General features: G+C 36.7%; 3 protein-coding genes across 4 annotated transcripts; all 3 read right to left on the bottom strand.

The window, feature by feature from the left end:
• Nucleotides 1-1,056: 1,056 nt before the first annotated feature.
• LOC122325227 (phospholipase B1, membrane-associated-like) lies at nt 1,057-4,027 on the bottom strand. Of its 2 annotated transcripts, none has more exons than XM_043220189.1 (7): nt 3,896-4,027; nt 3,386-3,477; nt 3,084-3,165; nt 2,898-2,999; nt 2,659-2,754; nt 2,202-2,273; nt 1,057-2,077 (listed from the first exon to the last, which is right to left on the bottom strand). In XM_043220189.1, the coding sequence occupies exons 1-7, from the start codon at nt 3,926-3,928 to the stop codon at nt 1,925-1,927; spliced, it is 630 nt and encodes a 209-aa protein (XP_043076124.1). In that variant the 5' UTR covers nt 3,929-4,027; the 3' UTR covers nt 1,057-1,924. The 2 variants fall into 2 exon arrangements, with proteins under 2 accessions (XP_043076124.1, XP_043076125.1); XM_043220190.1 differs by having other exon boundaries at nt 3,084-3,212; nt 3,896-3,937.
• Nucleotides 4,028-4,178: 151 nt separating this feature from the next.
• Nucleotides 4,179-6,828, bottom strand: LOC122325228 (phospholipase B1, membrane-associated-like). Its single transcript, XM_043220191.1, has 8 exons — nt 6,706-6,828; nt 6,420-6,510; nt 6,105-6,163; nt 5,134-5,201; nt 4,964-5,007; nt 4,651-4,771; nt 4,460-4,511; nt 4,179-4,373 (listed from the first exon to the last, which is right to left on the bottom strand). The coding sequence occupies exons 2-8, from the start codon at nt 6,460-6,462 to the stop codon at nt 4,197-4,199; spliced, it is 564 nt and encodes a 187-aa protein (XP_043076126.1). The 5' UTR covers nt 6,463-6,510; nt 6,706-6,828; the 3' UTR covers nt 4,179-4,196.
• A 547-nt stretch (nt 6,829-7,375) lies between these two features.
• On the bottom strand, nt 7,376-18,331 carry sel1l (SEL1L adaptor subunit of ERAD E3 ubiquitin ligase). The gene is made up of 21 exons (XM_043219573.1): nt 17,559-18,331; nt 17,366-17,406; nt 16,805-16,976; nt 16,320-16,487; nt 15,955-16,060; nt 14,980-15,142; nt 14,685-14,738; nt 14,547-14,606; nt 14,151-14,232; nt 13,827-13,981; nt 13,681-13,737; nt 13,520-13,588; nt 13,336-13,413; nt 13,187-13,249; nt 13,021-13,108; nt 12,037-12,185; nt 11,788-11,953; nt 10,505-10,579; nt 9,871-10,043; nt 9,302-9,430; nt 7,376-9,188 (listed from the first exon to the last, which is right to left on the bottom strand). Exons 1-21 carry the CDS (start codon nt 17,629-17,631, stop codon nt 8,982-8,984), a joined length of 2,328 nt encoding a protein of 775 aa, XP_043075508.1. The 5' UTR covers nt 17,632-18,331; the 3' UTR covers nt 7,376-8,981.
• Between the last annotated feature and the right edge of the window lie 59 nt (nt 18,332-18,390).

The following is an 18,390-nucleotide window of genomic DNA, read 5'->3' as shown; positions in this document are numbered from 1 at the left end:
ACGAGTATGTGGTTGTGAGGTATTGCATCTAATTTCCTGCAGAGAGGAAAGAGTTTATGGTTCCTTGTTTGAATCGGTTTTAAATTGACACAAAAATACATACCATGTGTCACATTTGCTCTTGGGTTTTGCATTATTATTTTTTTTCCAAGTAATTCAGTTATATCAAATGCATAACTTCTACTTTTTTTCCCCCTGTGGAAATATATTCAAAACTTTCATGCGTGGAAATCAGATTTATTTTATAATGTACATGGTTGGACAAAATGAGCAATTTGCTTAACTACTTTCCCAGAAATGCCCAGAGGACAACATACTTATGTGGAACTAAAAAGTTTCACTCACCTACCAAAACCTTGTAAGGGTTATGATAATAAAAAGTTATCATTTTTGAAATAAATGCTTGTTTTTGTGATTGAGTTCATTCATTTCAAATCACGATAATAAATCAGCTATGAAAAGAAGTTTCTCAGAACTTAAGCAATTACTTTTTTAAAATGTAAAAACTATAAAAAAAAAAAAGCTCAGAGTGTGCAAAAAGTAAACAAATAAATAAATTAAATAACCTCATATCCTGAGAAATCTTCATTATTGATATTAGACGATGAATTAGCTGTCAATACAGGAAAGTAAATAAATCTATTATAGTATACAACTATAAGACTCAAAAATATTAGTGTTCCTAAACCATAGTGCATAACTGCGAATTTGTTTAATGTAAACGGATAAGGAAACTAATTTTTCAATTCACTCTTGTGATCTCAGGGATAGAAAAACAACAGCTTAGTGAATTAATGACATTACTTCCAGTGGCAAAATATAAAAACCTGCATGACAGTTTCTTTGTTGTGTACTTATTTTAAAAAGGCTTTAAAACAGGCTAATATTAGCAATTCACTGACAGTTCTGAGGTATGAAGTGGGTCAAAACGCATCTACTTTGAATGATGATAATACTAATGAATATGCAGCGCCTAGCTACGTTTGGACAAATGAAGACAGAATCAAACAGACTGACAAAACATGAACATATTTATTACAGAAATGTGAAGAAACCACCAATATAATTGCATTGCTATAGTTTATATAAATGATTCTTGTTTATTTGTTTGGTTGTTTCCAAGAACTGCTGATCACAACTATAAAGATGGGTTCTTTGACTGGTAATAGAAGTATTCATTCAAAAAACCACGAAGAACCTTCAGCTGTATAGAAAAGGCATATAGTAAATAAATAAAAATTACTTTCAAAGAAAAAAAACAAATGGAAGGAAAACGGGTAAATACCCCTTCTGAAAGCTTTATTTGAGAAGACCAAAAGCACTTCTCATGTTGCAGCATCCAAAGCGATTATCTTATTACTGTGGGCATTAAGCAGCTCTCAAACAGTTTACTTTTCACCATGCTCTCAGAAGCAAAACAGCTGTTCTCAGTCAACATTCAATTCTAGGCTTAATGTGTTTATGTTATAACCTCTGGCCGTTTTTATTCAAACCATCCGGAATTAGCTTACACAGTTACCTTTCGTACCTAAATGAATTATAGCAGCATTACACCGAGCTAAAAGTGGCTTTGCACCTGCTCTCGTGCTATTTTGGTTGGGTATATCAGAAAAGGTCATCACATTAGCATATATTTTTATATTCTGAGGTTTTAACATCCCCGTTTCCATTGCATAAACTCTACAAAGCAATTAAATATGATATTGAATGTAAGCAAGTCTTCATATTTTGCCAACTCTGATTTCCTGTTCATTTTTGATAACTCGTTGTTTATCTTTTACTCCCTCGTTATCACTTTCGTCATAAACCATTCTGCAGTGGCTCAAGTTTCGGAATAGATCCTCAATGGTTCAAAGCAATATTAAGCACAAGCAGAACATTGGGTGGGCAGACGTGATGTACCATGATACTCCATATGGATGTCCTACAAGGAGGCCAGATTAACAGCCAACCACAGTGGAAGGAAAGCCAAGATGAGGTGGAGAACAGTTAGTCTGATGCCAGCTGACTGGGGCCTCTCAGGAAGTGATGTGCCTGACTTTGCAGCACTGGGTCTGGTGTAAATGTACGGATGACTCTGGAATTTGTCCGTTTGAGCATGAAAGACATTTAAAGCACGTTATAGTCGAATTAGCAAGGCAGTCCAACACATCACATTAACATAATAGCATAGGAAAATGACATTGATAATCATTTCTTACCACAGGGGGGCAAATGAGCTCAATAGGGTTTGAAAAGCTCTCCACCATGAACTTCTCCCCCTCAGGTTGAAACTTGCCAAACAAGAAATGGGAGAAAAGATTTAATTTTAAAATGACATACTGTGCCTGTATGGCAGTGGCATATGATCAGAGGTTGTACTACATATATATATATATATATATATATATATATATATATATATATATATATATATATATATATATATATATATATATATATATATATAGAGAGAGTATATTACTTTTCATTTATTTATCTTCTACATATTTTAAATTATTCTTTATTTTAAATTTAATTTTTTGATTTTATATTACATTTTATTCTTTATTTTATGTCATATTTAGTATTTTATTTATATTTTAATTTTTATATATTATTATTTTTTTTTTTATGTTGTTATGTTATGTTACGTTTTGTTATATTATATTATGTTACCATGTTGTTCCACAGTCCCTTGGCTAATTCCTCATGTCCTTTCATGGTGAAGTGGAAACAGTCCGGAGTAAAAAAGCTCATATCAATCTTCCCATTCTAATCAGAGATAAATAAAGTCGAAAATTATAAACAGCACATTTACATTTGAATGGAAACTGTCCTTTTTAAAACCACCAGCAAAGTGGCACAAATTATAATATATAATATATACAAATTATAGTTAGCTGGTCTCTACTCACCGGGAGCCTTGGAGGATCTGCGTGTTTCAGAAATGGCTGCAAAACTACCGCAAAGTCATTCTTAAAGAAGCGGTCAGCGTGCAAGAGCTGCTCCAGTGCTTTCTGAGACAAAAGCAATGCCATTCAGCCTCTGCGAATTACAGATTGATAATATAATTGTGTCGATAATTGTGAAAACGAACACACCTGGAATTCTAGGTTGACTCCAACCAGCTCCTTCAGATCAGCAGATCCCGCAGCTGGCTTTACCAGACAGGAGCAGAATGACCTGGAGAGATCAGAGCATAGGATAAGGAGAGAAATGATCCTGCAGCACTGAAAGAATAAAGAAATCATGTCAACTATTTTGAGCAAAACAGGCTGGATGTTGTTATACGTGAACGTTTTGACTTGAATTTGACATGATGCAAGATATGCATTGCATATTGCGTATGCTTTCTCTCTTCGTTCGATTAAGTTTAATAAAAGCTTTATTTAATTTCCTGTACCTTTGGAGCAGACATCCTGGCGTGGGCTTCTGCACCTCCCTCAGGGTCTCCATGGGCAGTATCTGGACCACGTTCACTATCATTCGAGGAACCTGCAAAGGTACATTAAAATGTTTGAAAAATGGGCTTCAATAATTTGATCACAAATACAGTACAAACAGTAATTATGTTAAATATTGTTACAATACAAAATAACCTTTTCTTTGTTAATATATTTTAAAATATTGATTTATTCATGTGATGGTAAAGATGTTTTTCCATCAGCATTATTCCAGTCTTCTGTGTCTTTAGAAATGATTATATTATGCTAATTTGACGCTCAAGAAACATTTCTTATTCCTATTAATAATGATGTAAAAATTTGTGCTGCTTAATATTTTTGCAAAAACTTCAAGATTCTTTGACTTATTTGAAACATATTTTGTGTAAGTCTTCACTTCCACTTTTGACCAGTTCAGTTTCAATTTGAAATGTAAAAAATAATTTATCTGACCAAATCTCAGGAATTACCTCATTCATCAGCATTTCCAAGGACACAGTCATGTAATGGACAAAGTTCTCCACCGAAAACAGGGACTGTGTATATAAACAGAGAACATGAATTTAGTGGCTCCAAAAACACACTCCTAGAGGAGAATATGCCTGAATACAGAAAACTGATTCTTTGAAAATGTAGTCTAGAACTGCTGTTTTTACACATTACAAAGCACTAGGACAGCTACTCATGAGAACAATAAAACATGCCATCAACGATAATCTTTATAAGCATATATATGTTCACAATCAATCTAACATTTATTTGAAGCCTCCTCTAGTCTCTGCTTTGACATTGTGAACAAAATTTGTCAATACTGTAGAAGAATCTTCTGTCTGTAGTTTGCCAAAGAAACAGCTTTGTAAGCAATGCCTTGTCTTTGCAGTAATCACAGATGTCATTCATCCCAATTAGAATGGTCAACAGTTTCCAGTCCTCATCAAAGTCAATATCCTACAGCAAAACATGAAAGGAAAAAAAATGAGTATTTGTAGGAAACAGCATATTCAAAAAACGCCGTAACAAAATGATGCACTTACCTCATATGTTTTCAGTGTATCAATCAAATGTCTGACTTGTTCAGGAAGATTACTAGGAAGACAGCAAAATTCATAGGATCAGCTGATAAAACACCACCGTAAAGTTAAAAATACAGTTAAAATAAAAAATATGTTAGCACATTTTCACATGTTTATCTATGAAGAATGACTATTGATGTACTGGCATTTACAAGGTGTTGTGTCCCGTTACAGCCAGGTTAAATCCAGTCTCGCAGAGGGGAGCCGGGGTCCCGTGAACTGTCTTAGTTGGGGCGGGTCCCACTAAATGGGGGTTGAAGAGTCGAATGATGTCTAAATCATAAGCAAAAAATAAGCAAACCAATGATGTAAGCTATGCTTTTTATAAGCATTTTGCAACAGATTTCATCGATTTGGATTCATATAAGAAGAAAGTCTTATACGCTTAGGATGCCTCAAAGGTGCATAATCCCAGCTTAATTTAAAATTTTGGGTGAACTAAGCCTTTAAGGCAACACTACGTACTTGCCAGTGTAATGACATCTTGAAAGGTTCCATAGCCACCAATGCTGTTAAAATAAGAAGTAATCACAATAAAAATGAACTTTTATTGGCAAATAAAAAAGTCACTTTATTTATAAAAGCAGTAGTCATAAAGAAATCAAAAGCAATGTTAATATTAACAATACTCTTACCTCCAAGACACGTGACGAAATTCAATAGGTATCCCAAGAACTGTGGTTGCATTTGCGCCAATCGCTGTCTGTATGTGAGAGAATGGATGGATCTTGGTTTACAAATGTTCATCATCTCTTTCCTAACGTTAAGATCAGAAGGAAGGCAAAGACTTTTTTCCCACAGCTTGGCACTGCACAGCATCTTGTAGTTTTTGGAGCCATCTTTTTTACTTGGCTGCACAGCCCTGCGTTTGTCTCTTGTCATTTACTCACTATGTGTGATAATCGGTTGGCGGGGCTAAACAGGCAATGATGTGGAATCGGTGGGCGGGGCCCAAACAGCACTGTAAAATCGGTGGGCGGGGAAAAACAGGCAGTGCAGTAGAAGCAGGCGTTGATCTTCTTCTGCAGAGGCGGTGTTTAGCCACATTATTACATAATAGAGTGGTACATTACACAAGCTGTCTTTTTGTCTTATTGGCTTCAATTTAAACTGTTTTTAGAATAATGAGAACGTTTTGAGTTCTGAAACTTACAGGATGTTATTATAGCACAATGACCTCTTGTACTGTATATCAAAAAATCTAGGGAATTAAAGGCATAGTTCACACATAAACAAAAATTCCAATCTTCATTTACACACCATCTTTTAATTTCAAACCTCAATTTTCAATATAATAAGTCAATACAATTCAATTTAAGAAGATATTCTTAGAAATATCTTGCTTTGTTTTTGTCAATGGTTGTTCAAAGTCAATGGTAACCAAAAATGCTTTTGTATTCCACAGAAGAAAGTAAGTCATAAAGGTTTGAAACGACATGAAATGATGAAAGAATTTATATTTTTGGTCAGACTGTCCCTGATGTTTACCTTATTTTAACTCATGAGTGAATGTGATTAAAATAGGGTACAATTAATTCTGCTGTCAGCTAACTAATGAACAGTGGACTTTAAAACTGAAAAGGAAAGAGTCAATAATCACACTCACCGTCAATGAATCCCCAAGGGCAGCGATCACTTTAATATCTGCAGCCTTCACCAGCTCAACTACAATAGAGATACAGCCCATTTAGAAAATCAACACGATCTGAAGATTCTGCTGTATGAAGTTTACCTGTAGTACAAAAAGAGCTAACATTCATCACCAGTGATAAACATCAGCATCCAGGTAAATATGACTTCAAAAATGTGAATATCGTTATTGGCACTGGCAGTTTGAATAATCAAGACTGTATTAACTTTAGATCAGAAGTCTGCATTCATCACACTATATGGGCAAAACATTGACCCTGGACCGGCCTACCTGAGGTAGGTACAGAAGAGGAGGGGCTCATGTCAGGACACATGAAAGGTGCATGTTTGAAACTGATTGGTCTGGTCTTCTCAGGAAACTCCTGTAACAAAACAACGCGCTGGTTTCTGTGAGGTCTCAACTAAAACATCAGTCAGGCTAACAGGATACGTGGTTTACATTATGATGTATCACCAATAAACCAATCAAAAGGTTATAATCATGGCCTTACGTGACATTCCAACATGAAAACATCCTTGATGGTCAAAACACTTCCATTGCAAAAACACAAACGCACCTTTCTAAGCGCTTCTTCACTATAGTGACTGAGTCCTTCCTCATATTCCAGCCTCCACTCATCACCTTGGGAACAATAATAAGATCCATAAGCACTTTAGACTTAATAAAAATCTAAATACAAGAGTCCGACTAGCATGGAGGCCTTCAACATAAGTCCAAGCAATTATCTCGTTCCTTCATCCCAGGTCAATCTCACACATGTAACGCGGGACCTGCGCTCCAGCTTATCTTTCCAGCTCTGGATGCTTCTAGCACTTACCTTTGACAGGACACAGGGCTAGCAAGCAGGTTGCCACGGCAATGAAAAGCCACTCCATGGTGGAGCGTTTCCAAGCGGGTTAGCACAATGGATGTGCGTGCAGAGAGAACGGGGCCATTATATCAGTGCCCCTTTATCTCCCCCACCCAAAACAGCTGAGTGACGAAGTTCAGGCCCACCGACATAAAGCATGATCCAGGCACACACGCAACTGCCTGGACTGGTGACCATTCACAACTTTAGAGAGCTTTAATAGAAACCGTGTGGCACTGGGGCCTGGGAGAACCAGAGCCGCTGCTCAATGCAGATCTGGACCAAGAGAGATGTTGTGCACACTGGATGTGTGTTTGGACCGAATAGGATCCGTAGGCCTAATTATATTAAGATAGAAAGTTATAGGACGTTCAGCTGTGAACCCATTGATTTTTTTATTAGTTATTTAGAAACATTGCCATTTGAAAATGTAATTATTTTTCCTTTTTAAGTCTCATCCATTGTTATCTCAGTATTATGAGCGGTTTGATTGACATGGAACATAGATGAATCTGTTATATTACTTTCAAAGCTTCAAATCATTGCTGAATTGAGAGAACTCTGCAAAAACAAACTAATGCTCTGGTGAATCTCCACAAGAAAAACAGTTCTTTACATCCTATTCACATACATATGCTTACATTACAGTTTTTTTTTTTGGTTATTTTTTTTAAACACACCGTAAGTTGTGATATTGCTATATTACCTGAAACGACAGACACCATTGCCAAATAATCAACAGGTATTCTAGACATGCTCACAACTGAAATGATCAGAAATATTTTTCCTTTGAAAAACAACCTTAAACTGAGATTTAGCACAGAAACAGCCACATCCCAAAACAAATGGATCAACTTCAGGAATTCACAGAGCTACAGATCTTACAAGCATATCATTAAAAATATTTCTGAAAGCAATGTATTGATCTTAAAATAAAAAAAAAAAGCAAACCGGTGTATTGGAATACCAAAAACTGAGCATTATAGTCATACAGCAACCCATTTATCAATTTAAATGCTTTTCATGTATGCAGAGGAATTTAAATCCCATTTTGAAAACGTTTGGAAAGGTTGAATGACTAATGATGAATGAGGTTTGAGGTAACTAGAGCTTCAAAAATCTGAAACATAATGGACACCAGCCATCATTGCACTAAATTAATATCATACACACCTTACAGAGATATTTTTGTAACAACGAAAGAAAGTCAAGGGCATGATTCAACATTTGGCAAGGCAAGTGTTTATGGTAATAAAAAAAACAAACAAACAAAAAAAAAACTGCTAACCTACTTCTTGTGTAGTTTATTCATATGTAACTGCACATTTGAATCGTGACAGTGAAATCTACACCAATGTGCTGGTGAAAACTACTTTTGTCCAAATACTGACATTATAAATAATTTCTGGACTTCTGGAAAAACAAATTGCTAGCAAGCCACTTAAATGAAAGCATGCTGAGAGTAAGAACTTTTTACATATCGAATTCAGAGCACAGTCCACCTCGCACTCTGCATGGTGTTCCAAGTTAGAATTTTTTTTACCAAACTTAAAAAAAAAAAACAACAAAAAAAAAAAAACTGAATGGGTTGCACAAAATAGGTTCGATCCTTGGCTTTTAGCACAGTGGCAAGCAAAAGCAGAAACAACTAATCGAGTTCATTCAGCAATGTTGTCTTTCCCCTCCCCACATAGTGAGTGATGATTTGCACAAATGTTATTTCACCTGGCAAAACCCTGAGGCGCACATTTAAGATATTGTAGAAGTTCATCTAGTTTTTCCCCAAGCCACAGTTAAAAGACAAAGGAGGGGCTGGACAGGGCAACAAGAGTCCTGAAAGCTCTTTTGGGGTTACAGGATTAAAGACCACAGCAGGTGCAGGTGTCAGCGGCTGTCCCAGGGAGAGAGACGCTATTGGGCCTCAATTTGTTCTCCCGTAATCCTTGTCCTATTTGGTCACCTCCACTCTGATCCCTGCTTTCTCATTGTTCCTCAGGCTCCTCGGCTGGCTGATCAGGCTGGGCTGGAGGTCTAGGAGGCGCTGGAGGGGCTCTGGGTACGGCTTGGTGCTGTCTTTGCCGATATGCGATTACTGTGCCCAAGAGCAGAGCAATGACAGTCATGAGGTAGAGATCCCACTCTGGACCCAGTAACTGGTCAAGATCCACCTGAGATAGTAGCTCGTTCAGCTTAAGAAAAAAAAAAAAAAAAAAAAAAAAGGTTATTGTTAATGTTATTGGCTAGTCCTTGGCTTGTGGCAAATTCAATTTCAGGTGGATTTTCACTGAAAGATGTGACTTACATTAAGATCTTGCAGGTACTGTAGTGCATAAATAAGGCCCAGCTTGCACAGGGCCAGAAACACAGGAACTTGAGCGTCAGGACTGGCTTCTGCAGCCATGTCGTAGAAACGTTTCGCAAGATGAATGTCCTGTGGAGGAACAATCCAAAAAATTAGTGCCATGTATACACTACTGTGGTTAGTAAAGAAAGTTATTTAAAAAGGTTAAGAAATTATTCAGCAAGGATGCATTAAATTGAGCAAAGGTAACAGAAAAGACATTAATGATGTAACAAAAGTTGGGGGTGTAAAATAAAAAAAGTTTCTTAAGCATAAAATCAGCACAGAGGAAATAAATTATTTCTGAAGGAAACTAGACACTTGCATTCACAGGAATAAAATACATTTTTAAATATGTTAGAATTTTTTAAATATTGCATCATATTTTCCCGTTTTTAATCAAATAAACGCAGCCTTGGAGAGTATAAAAAAAAAAAAAAAAAGACATCTTTCAGAAACATCACACACCTCAAATATTTGAACGGTTGAGTGCATGCTTGGTTATATGTAGTTATACATAGATATTTCACCTGTTTAATACCAAGGCCCTTCTCATGCATATAGCCTAGGTTGAACATGGCCTGTGCACTGTGCTGTTGCTCAGAAGCCAGACGATAATGAATCACTGCAGTCTCATAGTCCACATCAGTGCCATAGCCATAGAAATGATAGTCACCCAGCTTGATTCTAGCCACTGTGTAACCTGTTAACCAAACAACAATATAAAACAGATACTGTTACAGAGGTCCAGGGTGTTTAACAGCTTGATAGTATTATTTTTTAATAATATATGTTAGGAAAAAATGTTTTTATTTTTGCAGCATTCTCTTACTATATTATCCTGCTTATTACATAGCTGTGTACCAAGTAAATAAATGCCCATGATATAGTGTATGTGAAATTGTGTATTTTATCAATATGTAAATCAATTTTTGAAGAGTAATATGAGCATGACATAGATTGGTTGCCGGGGACAACAGTAAAATAGCAGCAATAATACTGAAATGTGAGAAAGCAGGATGCTGTGAACGACCAATCAGAATCAAGTAGTAGAGAGCCACATAGTAAGCAGTTATATTTGTCTCACTATAATGGTTGTAAGGTCATCAAAACACTTTGGCATTTTGCTAGAGATACAGTGTGGGCTGAAGAGAACGGTCTAACCTTGAGCAGCTGCTCTGGTCCAGTGGAGCAAAGCCCGTGGGTATGTTTCATTTTCATTAAAAATCTCTGAGCCTTCTGAAAGACACATACACAAAGTCAGATTTATTATTAAAATACGAAATGGCTTAATTTAGCTTGGTTTTAATTTACCAAGGGACAATAAACAGGAATATCTTTATGTGTAGTTTCTCAGGTTTTCTGTGCAGAACGCACTGTGACCTTCTTTAAGTTTTCCCACATATTTAGATATGAATTTCGATTACTTTCCATTCATTTAAGATCACTAATAATTGTTCTTTAAGGAGGTCATGAACTGAGAATCAAAATGTCCTTCATCTTTTGACATAAGAGGTACGAAAGTACAAAAGAGAGACAGGCGAACTCAAGTCTATGCAGAAATTAAATAAAGATGGCTCTGAAGACAACAAGGTGCTGTACAGTACCAAGTCGTGTAAAAACACAGTCTTTGCATCCTCTTCCTTCTGATCCTAACATTAGACCACCATCAGCATGTGTAACTTTTTTTATTACATGGTCAGTATTGCTTTGTTACTAGCAATCCAATAAGGGGTAAAAAAAAAAACAGAACATAAAATAGCCTCTTACTTCTAAATTATGTAATTTGATGTCAAAATCTTAAGAACATTATAACGGGACCTCAAGGGAACAATACAAAATAATTTTAAAAAGGCAGCTCATGACCCCTTAAAAAAATGAATTATAATATACCAATTTTCATTAGCGTTATCAGCGACAATATTCATTTTGATTCTAATAATTTGTTAAAACTAACATCTAGCTAATTAACAAGAAAAATCACTTCTCTGTTTTAGAGCACAACATATAATAATAGCAATTACATTCCATTTAGAAATGCATACTCTTCATAAAATATAAAAGTACATCCATGACGACCAAAAAAATAACAGAAATTCATGACTGAGTAGGAAATCGGTTCTTTATGTGAAATTTCAGATTACTGTCTTCGCATTTTGCCCTGACAGTAATCTGAAAATAAATATATATATATATATATATATATATATATATATATATATATATATATATATATATATATATATATATATATATATATATATATATTTTTTTTTTTTTTTTTTTTTTTTTTTTTTTTAAATAATGATACAGTTTAAAAACAAAATTCTGATTAAAAGGCAGATGTTGACCAAATATACCACCAACTTTTGACCTAGAACAGTACCACAATAAATATTAAGGTAGGTATGGCGCCCTCTGGTGGTAGTGGTAAATCACTGACTCACTTTGATCAAGGATGAAGGCCACATTGCTCTGGGCGACCTCGTAGCCCTGTTCGGCCAGCAGTAGATACTGTATTAGAGCAGAGTCCATGTCACCCTCCTTAAAGCTTCCATATGCTGCCATGAGTCTCTCAGACCAGCGGCCGCGCTCACACACGTTCTTGAAGAGCTGGTCTCACACACATATATTCATGGTAAACTATCAGAGAAGCTTTTTGAAGCATGGCTATGCATAATGAAATAGTGTCTCACCTCCACTGCAGTGTGGCAGGAGCGCATGACCCCAGTCCCCGTGGCATGCATCTGAGCTAGATTATAGAAGGCTAGGATGTGACCCGCTTGAGATGCCAGGTTAAAGAATTTAAGAGCCTGCTTATAATCACGCTTCACTCCAATTCCATCTAAAATATGAAGACAGTGAAAGTCATAAATGCACTTTTCATACTCTCAACACCCACCAGCTGAAATGACTAACACACTTCTCAGTCCTCAATGTTTGTCAAGATCATGTCAAAGCAGAATGCAGGTGGGAGTTTGTCATGGCAACAATCGCCTAGGCAACCAAACCAAAAGGAGTCAGCTGTGATTCAAGATAAAAATAAGATAAAAATCGCTATTGAAGTGGTGGATGAGTGAGCTAGACAGACAGGTAGAAAAAGGAAAAAGAAAAACGGAAATATATCCTGAAGCAAAACATTTATAGCAGAGCAAAGCTTGAAAAAGTCACAATATAAACGTTTGTGGCTTTTCCAGAATTGTTTTTAAAATGTTATTCATGTATTATAAAAAATATAGAAAATAAATACAGAAAATATCAGTAATAGTTGTTGTTATACTCTCAAATTTGTGATGTCTGGGAAAAATTATTCCTATTCCTGCTCTGAGGCATGTGCTGTCACTGCTGTGTAATTGTTGGGAATATGCTCACTTCTGTATTTGAAATGAAAAATATGAGTATGATTTTTTTTTTTTTTTGTAAATTAAATGCATTTACATTGTCAGAATATATATACATCAAACTTACCTAATAAATTATGCATTCTTGTGTTTTGTGCAATTATGTGGGAAAATAATCCATGGCCTTTTCAGGCTCAATAAAACTTAATCCTTTGAGTCACAAATGGCTGCCTATGTTTCCTTTTGCAGTATCAGCAGGAAAGGTAAAGAAGCAGAGGTGCAGGTGAAAAAAGAAAGCAAATTATTCACATGCAATCTCTCTGTTCAACACACACTTACTGTAGTACATGGTTCCCAGCTGTAACTGCCCGTCCACCCAGCCTTGCTCTGCAGCCTTTTGAAAATACTTCAGTGCCAGGTCATAGTTCTGCAGGATTGAGAAAAAACAATGACTGAAAAGATCTTTGAATGATTCTACAACGTTCATCTTATCTAGTAAACTCACCACGGGAACACCCCTTCCGTACAGGTAAGCCATACCTAGGCCACTCTGGCCAACTGGATTTCCCTAAAAAGATCAAAAATAAAAAAAATTACAGAAAACATCTCAAAAGTAAAAGTTTCAGAATTTTGATAGGGTAAAATAATTCTCACCAAATCTGCAGCCTTTTTGAAATAATGCAGTGCCGTGTCATTGTTCTGAGGTACATACTCACTGCCTTCAGAGTACATCTGAGAAAACAGAATGAGAGTTAGAGAAAGAAAAATGGACACAACGGTGAGAGCATTCAGCTACAGTCCAGGAAAATTAAAAATAAGGGACTTATTAAGTCTATACCTTTCCAAGGAAGGCCATCGCATGCGTGTTCCCTGCATTTGCCGCTTGGTTAAAGTACTCATATGCTCGCTGAAAATAACAACAAATACAATGTAACTATAAAATCATTCATTTTAAACCATTGAAAGAAATGCCCAAATGGCAGAGCCAAAAAAACCTACCTGATGATTCTGTTCCACACCTCGTCCTCCATGTAAATGTAACTGGCCCAGACCCACCTAGACGAGAAATATTAAATGAGATATTAATAGTCAAAAATACAAGTACACAAGGCCATTAACTGCTTCAGCGATGAGTTTTATTTTACCTGTGCCTGCACATCTCCTTTCTCAGCCAAGAACTGATAGTACTGGATTAAATCTTCCTCTAGCATTCCACTGCTAGAACCAGGATTTTCCACTTCATCTAAGAGCCGTATCCGCTGCACTGCACTGCCCCCTGTCAGGGATACGTCGCTGGCCACTAATGAAAAAACACCCCATAAAAATCTTAGGTTACTTTTCATCCGTGAGTTCAGACAAGAAGCATTTAAGTCACTAAACATTTCGAACCAATATTCAAGAACTACGGCCAGATAACATCTTTTGAATGACGTTGTGCTGAAATTCGATGTTTAGACAGGCAGACCTACCGTGATTGGCCACTAGTCTGTAGTGAGTGAGAGCAGATTCACAACTCTGAGGAACCCCAACACCTCCCCAATATCTGTAGCCCTGAAAAAAAAAAAAGCATGATGGCATTTAGCAAAAGGCACAGCCAGGAAATGCAGGCTAAACACAAGCCTACACAGCACCAATGCATTAGGGAAGTAGTCATGGATAAATTATGGTGCCACAGGATCTGAGGTTTCGACTTTGCTGCATGTAACTGAGCCAACGTGTAGGTCAGAACTTCAATAGAGCCGAAGGTTTGTTTAGACAAATAAAGACTTGACGCATGAAGATAAGCAAGTCGTCAAGTCTAATTTCCTAGCTGGAACAAGATCCTCCCTTGTTTAAAATAAAGGACAGAGAACCAATCTTCTTACCAGAATCATATGTGCGACTAGGTTTCCACCCAAAGCTCCAAAGGTGTAGTACACCAATGCCTGTAATTAAATGAAAAAATTAATTTTTAATCAAACGTTCACATTTAAAATACTAAGATGAATGTCTTTAGGGAATACCTTTGCTTGACTTGAGTTCACCCCTAATCCTGCAGCATACAGGAAACCGAGTGCCTGTTTGAACACAAATTGAAAATTGGTTTCTAAAATGCAGAAAAAAATAAAAATAATAAAAAATAATAACAGTAAACAATATAAAATGGAATGAACTTTTTCCTGATGCAATAGTACAGCAGTGATACAACCCCACACATCTGCTATTTTTAAGAAATGGCTTGAAATGAGTCACAGGACAAAAAAAGCATCAGCGTTAGCATAGAAAGGTAACATTTAGTTAATCAACAGTTGCTATTACAGTCTGAGCTTTAGGGGAGCCCTCCAGTGCCAGCTTCTCAAAGATCTCCTTCGCCTGAGGAATGTTCTGGGGTAAGTAGTCTCCAAACAGCATGGCATATGCCACCTTCTCCATGGCCTTGACATGACCCATCTCTGCAACTTTCAGGAGTCTGTCATACAACCTGTAATACAGAAATAAATATAAATAGGAATATACACTACCGTTGAAAATGTTGTGGTTGGCAAGTCTCTTACCGCCAAAAAATTACTCTTGCACAATTTGTTATTAGGTATTCTTGTCCTGACCTAATCCCTGTTAAAATTTACTAGGATGCGCTTTATATAGCTTGTCCAAAAAGGAATATTTAATTGGACCAGATATAGCTTTAATAACATTGTGCTTTGTTTTGGAATTGATTAAACAACATTAACGGAACATTTTTTGTGCTGTAATTATATTTTTCTTGTAGCGCAGTGTGATTAAAATATGTAAAAATATGAAATGTGTTGGGTTTATTGATAAAAATAAATCTATATACTCTGCTAAAGCTGAATAAATTTACTCCTGTGTCACACTTGATAAACCAAGATGCAGATTTGGAGCTCAACTTATTAATATTAAATACAGTACTTTAATTTTTTTGTAAATACATTCTTAAAAAATAAATTCTATCTTATTGATCAGTTTTATTATTATATTGTAATTATATTATATTTTATATACACACGCAAACACACACACCCCTTAGTTTACATGTAAATACTTTTGACTCCAATACAGAAACCAAAGCTATCCTACAGGGTAAGTAAAACAGAATAAAAATTCAGACCAACAACAACTACAATTACTCTATAAAACGTACAGTTTTAGTCTCATTCATTTTAATATAATTTTAAACATAAAAGGTAGTGTAGATTCAAGACACAAAAATTATTGGAAAATTGTTGAAACAGGACTGCAAGAAAACAAAACACATGGCTCCACAGCACTCACTCTTTCTTCTGGCTCCTTCTGTTGGTGCTGTTAATCATCTTAATTGCATCCTGGTACTGTTCTTCAGCCTCTTCCACCAACCGCCTCTGCTCTGCTTGCTCTTCCGCTGTGAGGACAGATACATTACACATGCATTACAAATTTCACAATTCATTTATAGTGCAGGTAAAGTTAGCATTGATCTTTTCATATCTAGGCTACTAATGCAGAAGAATAAAAACAAAAAGATATTTCAACCAACATACCAAGAACTCATCCGCTTTTAAATAAAGTAGTACATTTCATGTAGACCACAGAGCCACAAAATGGAACAATATGATTCGTTTTTACAATATAAAGCATGCTATCAATAACAGCTCACTTACTTTCACAGAAGCCCCATTTCTTATCAGTGTTGTAGTTGTATGTTGTGGCACACCACAGCCTCCCATCTCCTCTGCCTTCAGTAGTGCACTCCGCATACTCCTTCTCTTGGAAAAGAAAGGGAAAGACGAAGGGCTCCCCAGAGGCTGTTCCGCCAATCGCCACTGGAACTATGATAAACACCAATGAGAACGTGACACAATAACCAGATACTTTCACAGGAAACCAACTGCACACATGTAAATGCATGGGTGAGCAGGTTTCCTTTCTCAATACACACTGCATGCCGTGTTTTGGAGAGCAGCAAAGAAAGATCTTGTGCTGTAAACCCTAAACTCAAATGGCATCAAACCTTGAATGTTTGAGCAAAAGATTAGTGATGCAGTAAAGTAAAATTATGATAAATGTAAAGAGAAATCTACAGACAAAGCCTGAATGCAGTATCTTATTCAGGAAGCACCTGCAAACCCCATCTGGATCTACTCACGTTCTTTATGACGCTCCTCTGGTGGAGGAGGTTGAGTTGGAAGGTCTTCCTGTTCAACCCCCTCAACCTCAATCTCTACTCCGGTGTCTGCTGTACTGCTGTCGGCCTGAGCATCTTTAGAGACATACGCATGTCCCGCCACAATTTTGGAGCCATCATTATTATCTGTGCTCTGATTTTGAGAAAACCATAAAAAAAAAAGAATCATTAGTAGGAAAGCAAAATAGTTTAAAGGAAAATAAATAAATACATCTGTGTTTGTCTGTTATTTTTTGTGTATACACACACGCACACACATTATTTATATATATAAATAATGTGTGTGTGTGTGTGTGTGTGTGTGTGTGAAAGAGTGATCTTTATGCACATGAATGTATACACACAATAAGTCAAAATAATATTATATATCTCCCCATTTAGGCCCTCCTGGTTCTCTCACCCCTCACCCATCTATAGTCTAATTTCTTTTTTTCAAAATGCACAACAAAGGAAGCACTAATACAAAACACTTCTACGAAACTGGCTCTGATAATATGTCATTATGTTTAAATGCTGTATTACCTGAGACTCGCCACCCTCTGCATCTCCTTCTGGAAGTACTTCTGCAATTTAAAAAGCCAACTCATATACACTTTATATATATATACACACACAGCACATACTACTACATTAAATGTAAATGTTACATAGCTAAGTTACATAGTCTATAGAAAAATACATTTTCCTAATAATTCACAAAGAGCCTCTGACTCACCACCAGCTGTCACTTCCAAAGCCACAGCTAAAACCACGATAAGGACAAAACAAGACTTCTTGGTGGGATTCATGTTGCCAGAGTGTGCAAAACGCAGTGGACTAAAAACGTGACTCAATTAAACCTGCACACTAACTTAACTGTGTTGTCCTAGCTAGCCATTTAGCTACATAAATCTGTCAGTGAACTGCACCTGACTGCATAACCGACTAGCTATAGAACTTGACCAGCGAGCCAGTCAACCAGAAACTTCTCCCAAGAGCAAAAATGGAGTGTAACAAAACAACCCATTCGCAAAAACTGGACATTAACACCCCTACCGAAGCATTTTGAGCTAGCAGCTTACTGTAACTAACTCAGTGACAGCCTGCATACACAGCTAGCACAGCTAAACACACAACACTTCCAAGAGTCTAATGCCCTGTCGGACGCGGACCATGAAAACATTCCAAGACGACTTCCGGAATAATGTTTCCAAGGCACCTGCAATGTTTATCTAATTCAACAACACAAGACAGTACAGTTTAGCCGTCGTTAGGGTTTCTCGTGTTACAGCATATTTCTGTTCACTGACCGACCTCCCGTTTCCTAATCCTCTACGGCTCCACCAATCAGGAGACTGAATCGTAGGTAGTAGCCAATCGCTGCGCTCCAAGATTCAGCCGACCAATCAGATGCGCACACACAAGAGTATCACGGCGCCTGAGATACGCGAATGGATCAGAAGTGTACACGACAGTTTGCAGGATGTGGGAACGCCTTTAAACAGCTGACTCGCTCTCAGCCTTGTGTGAAGTAAACAATTACATTACTATTAGAAATTCATATTTTA

Source organism: Puntigrus tetrazona, chromosome 20, assembly GCF_018831695.1.
Source record: "Puntigrus tetrazona isolate hp1 chromosome 20, ASM1883169v1, whole genome shotgun sequence".
In the NCBI taxonomy this organism is placed as follows: domain Eukaryota; kingdom Metazoa; phylum Chordata; class Actinopteri; order Cypriniformes; family Cyprinidae; genus Puntigrus; species Puntigrus tetrazona.
Note: the sequence above shows the minus strand (reverse complement) of the source record. Positions and strands in the feature narration are given on the sequence as shown.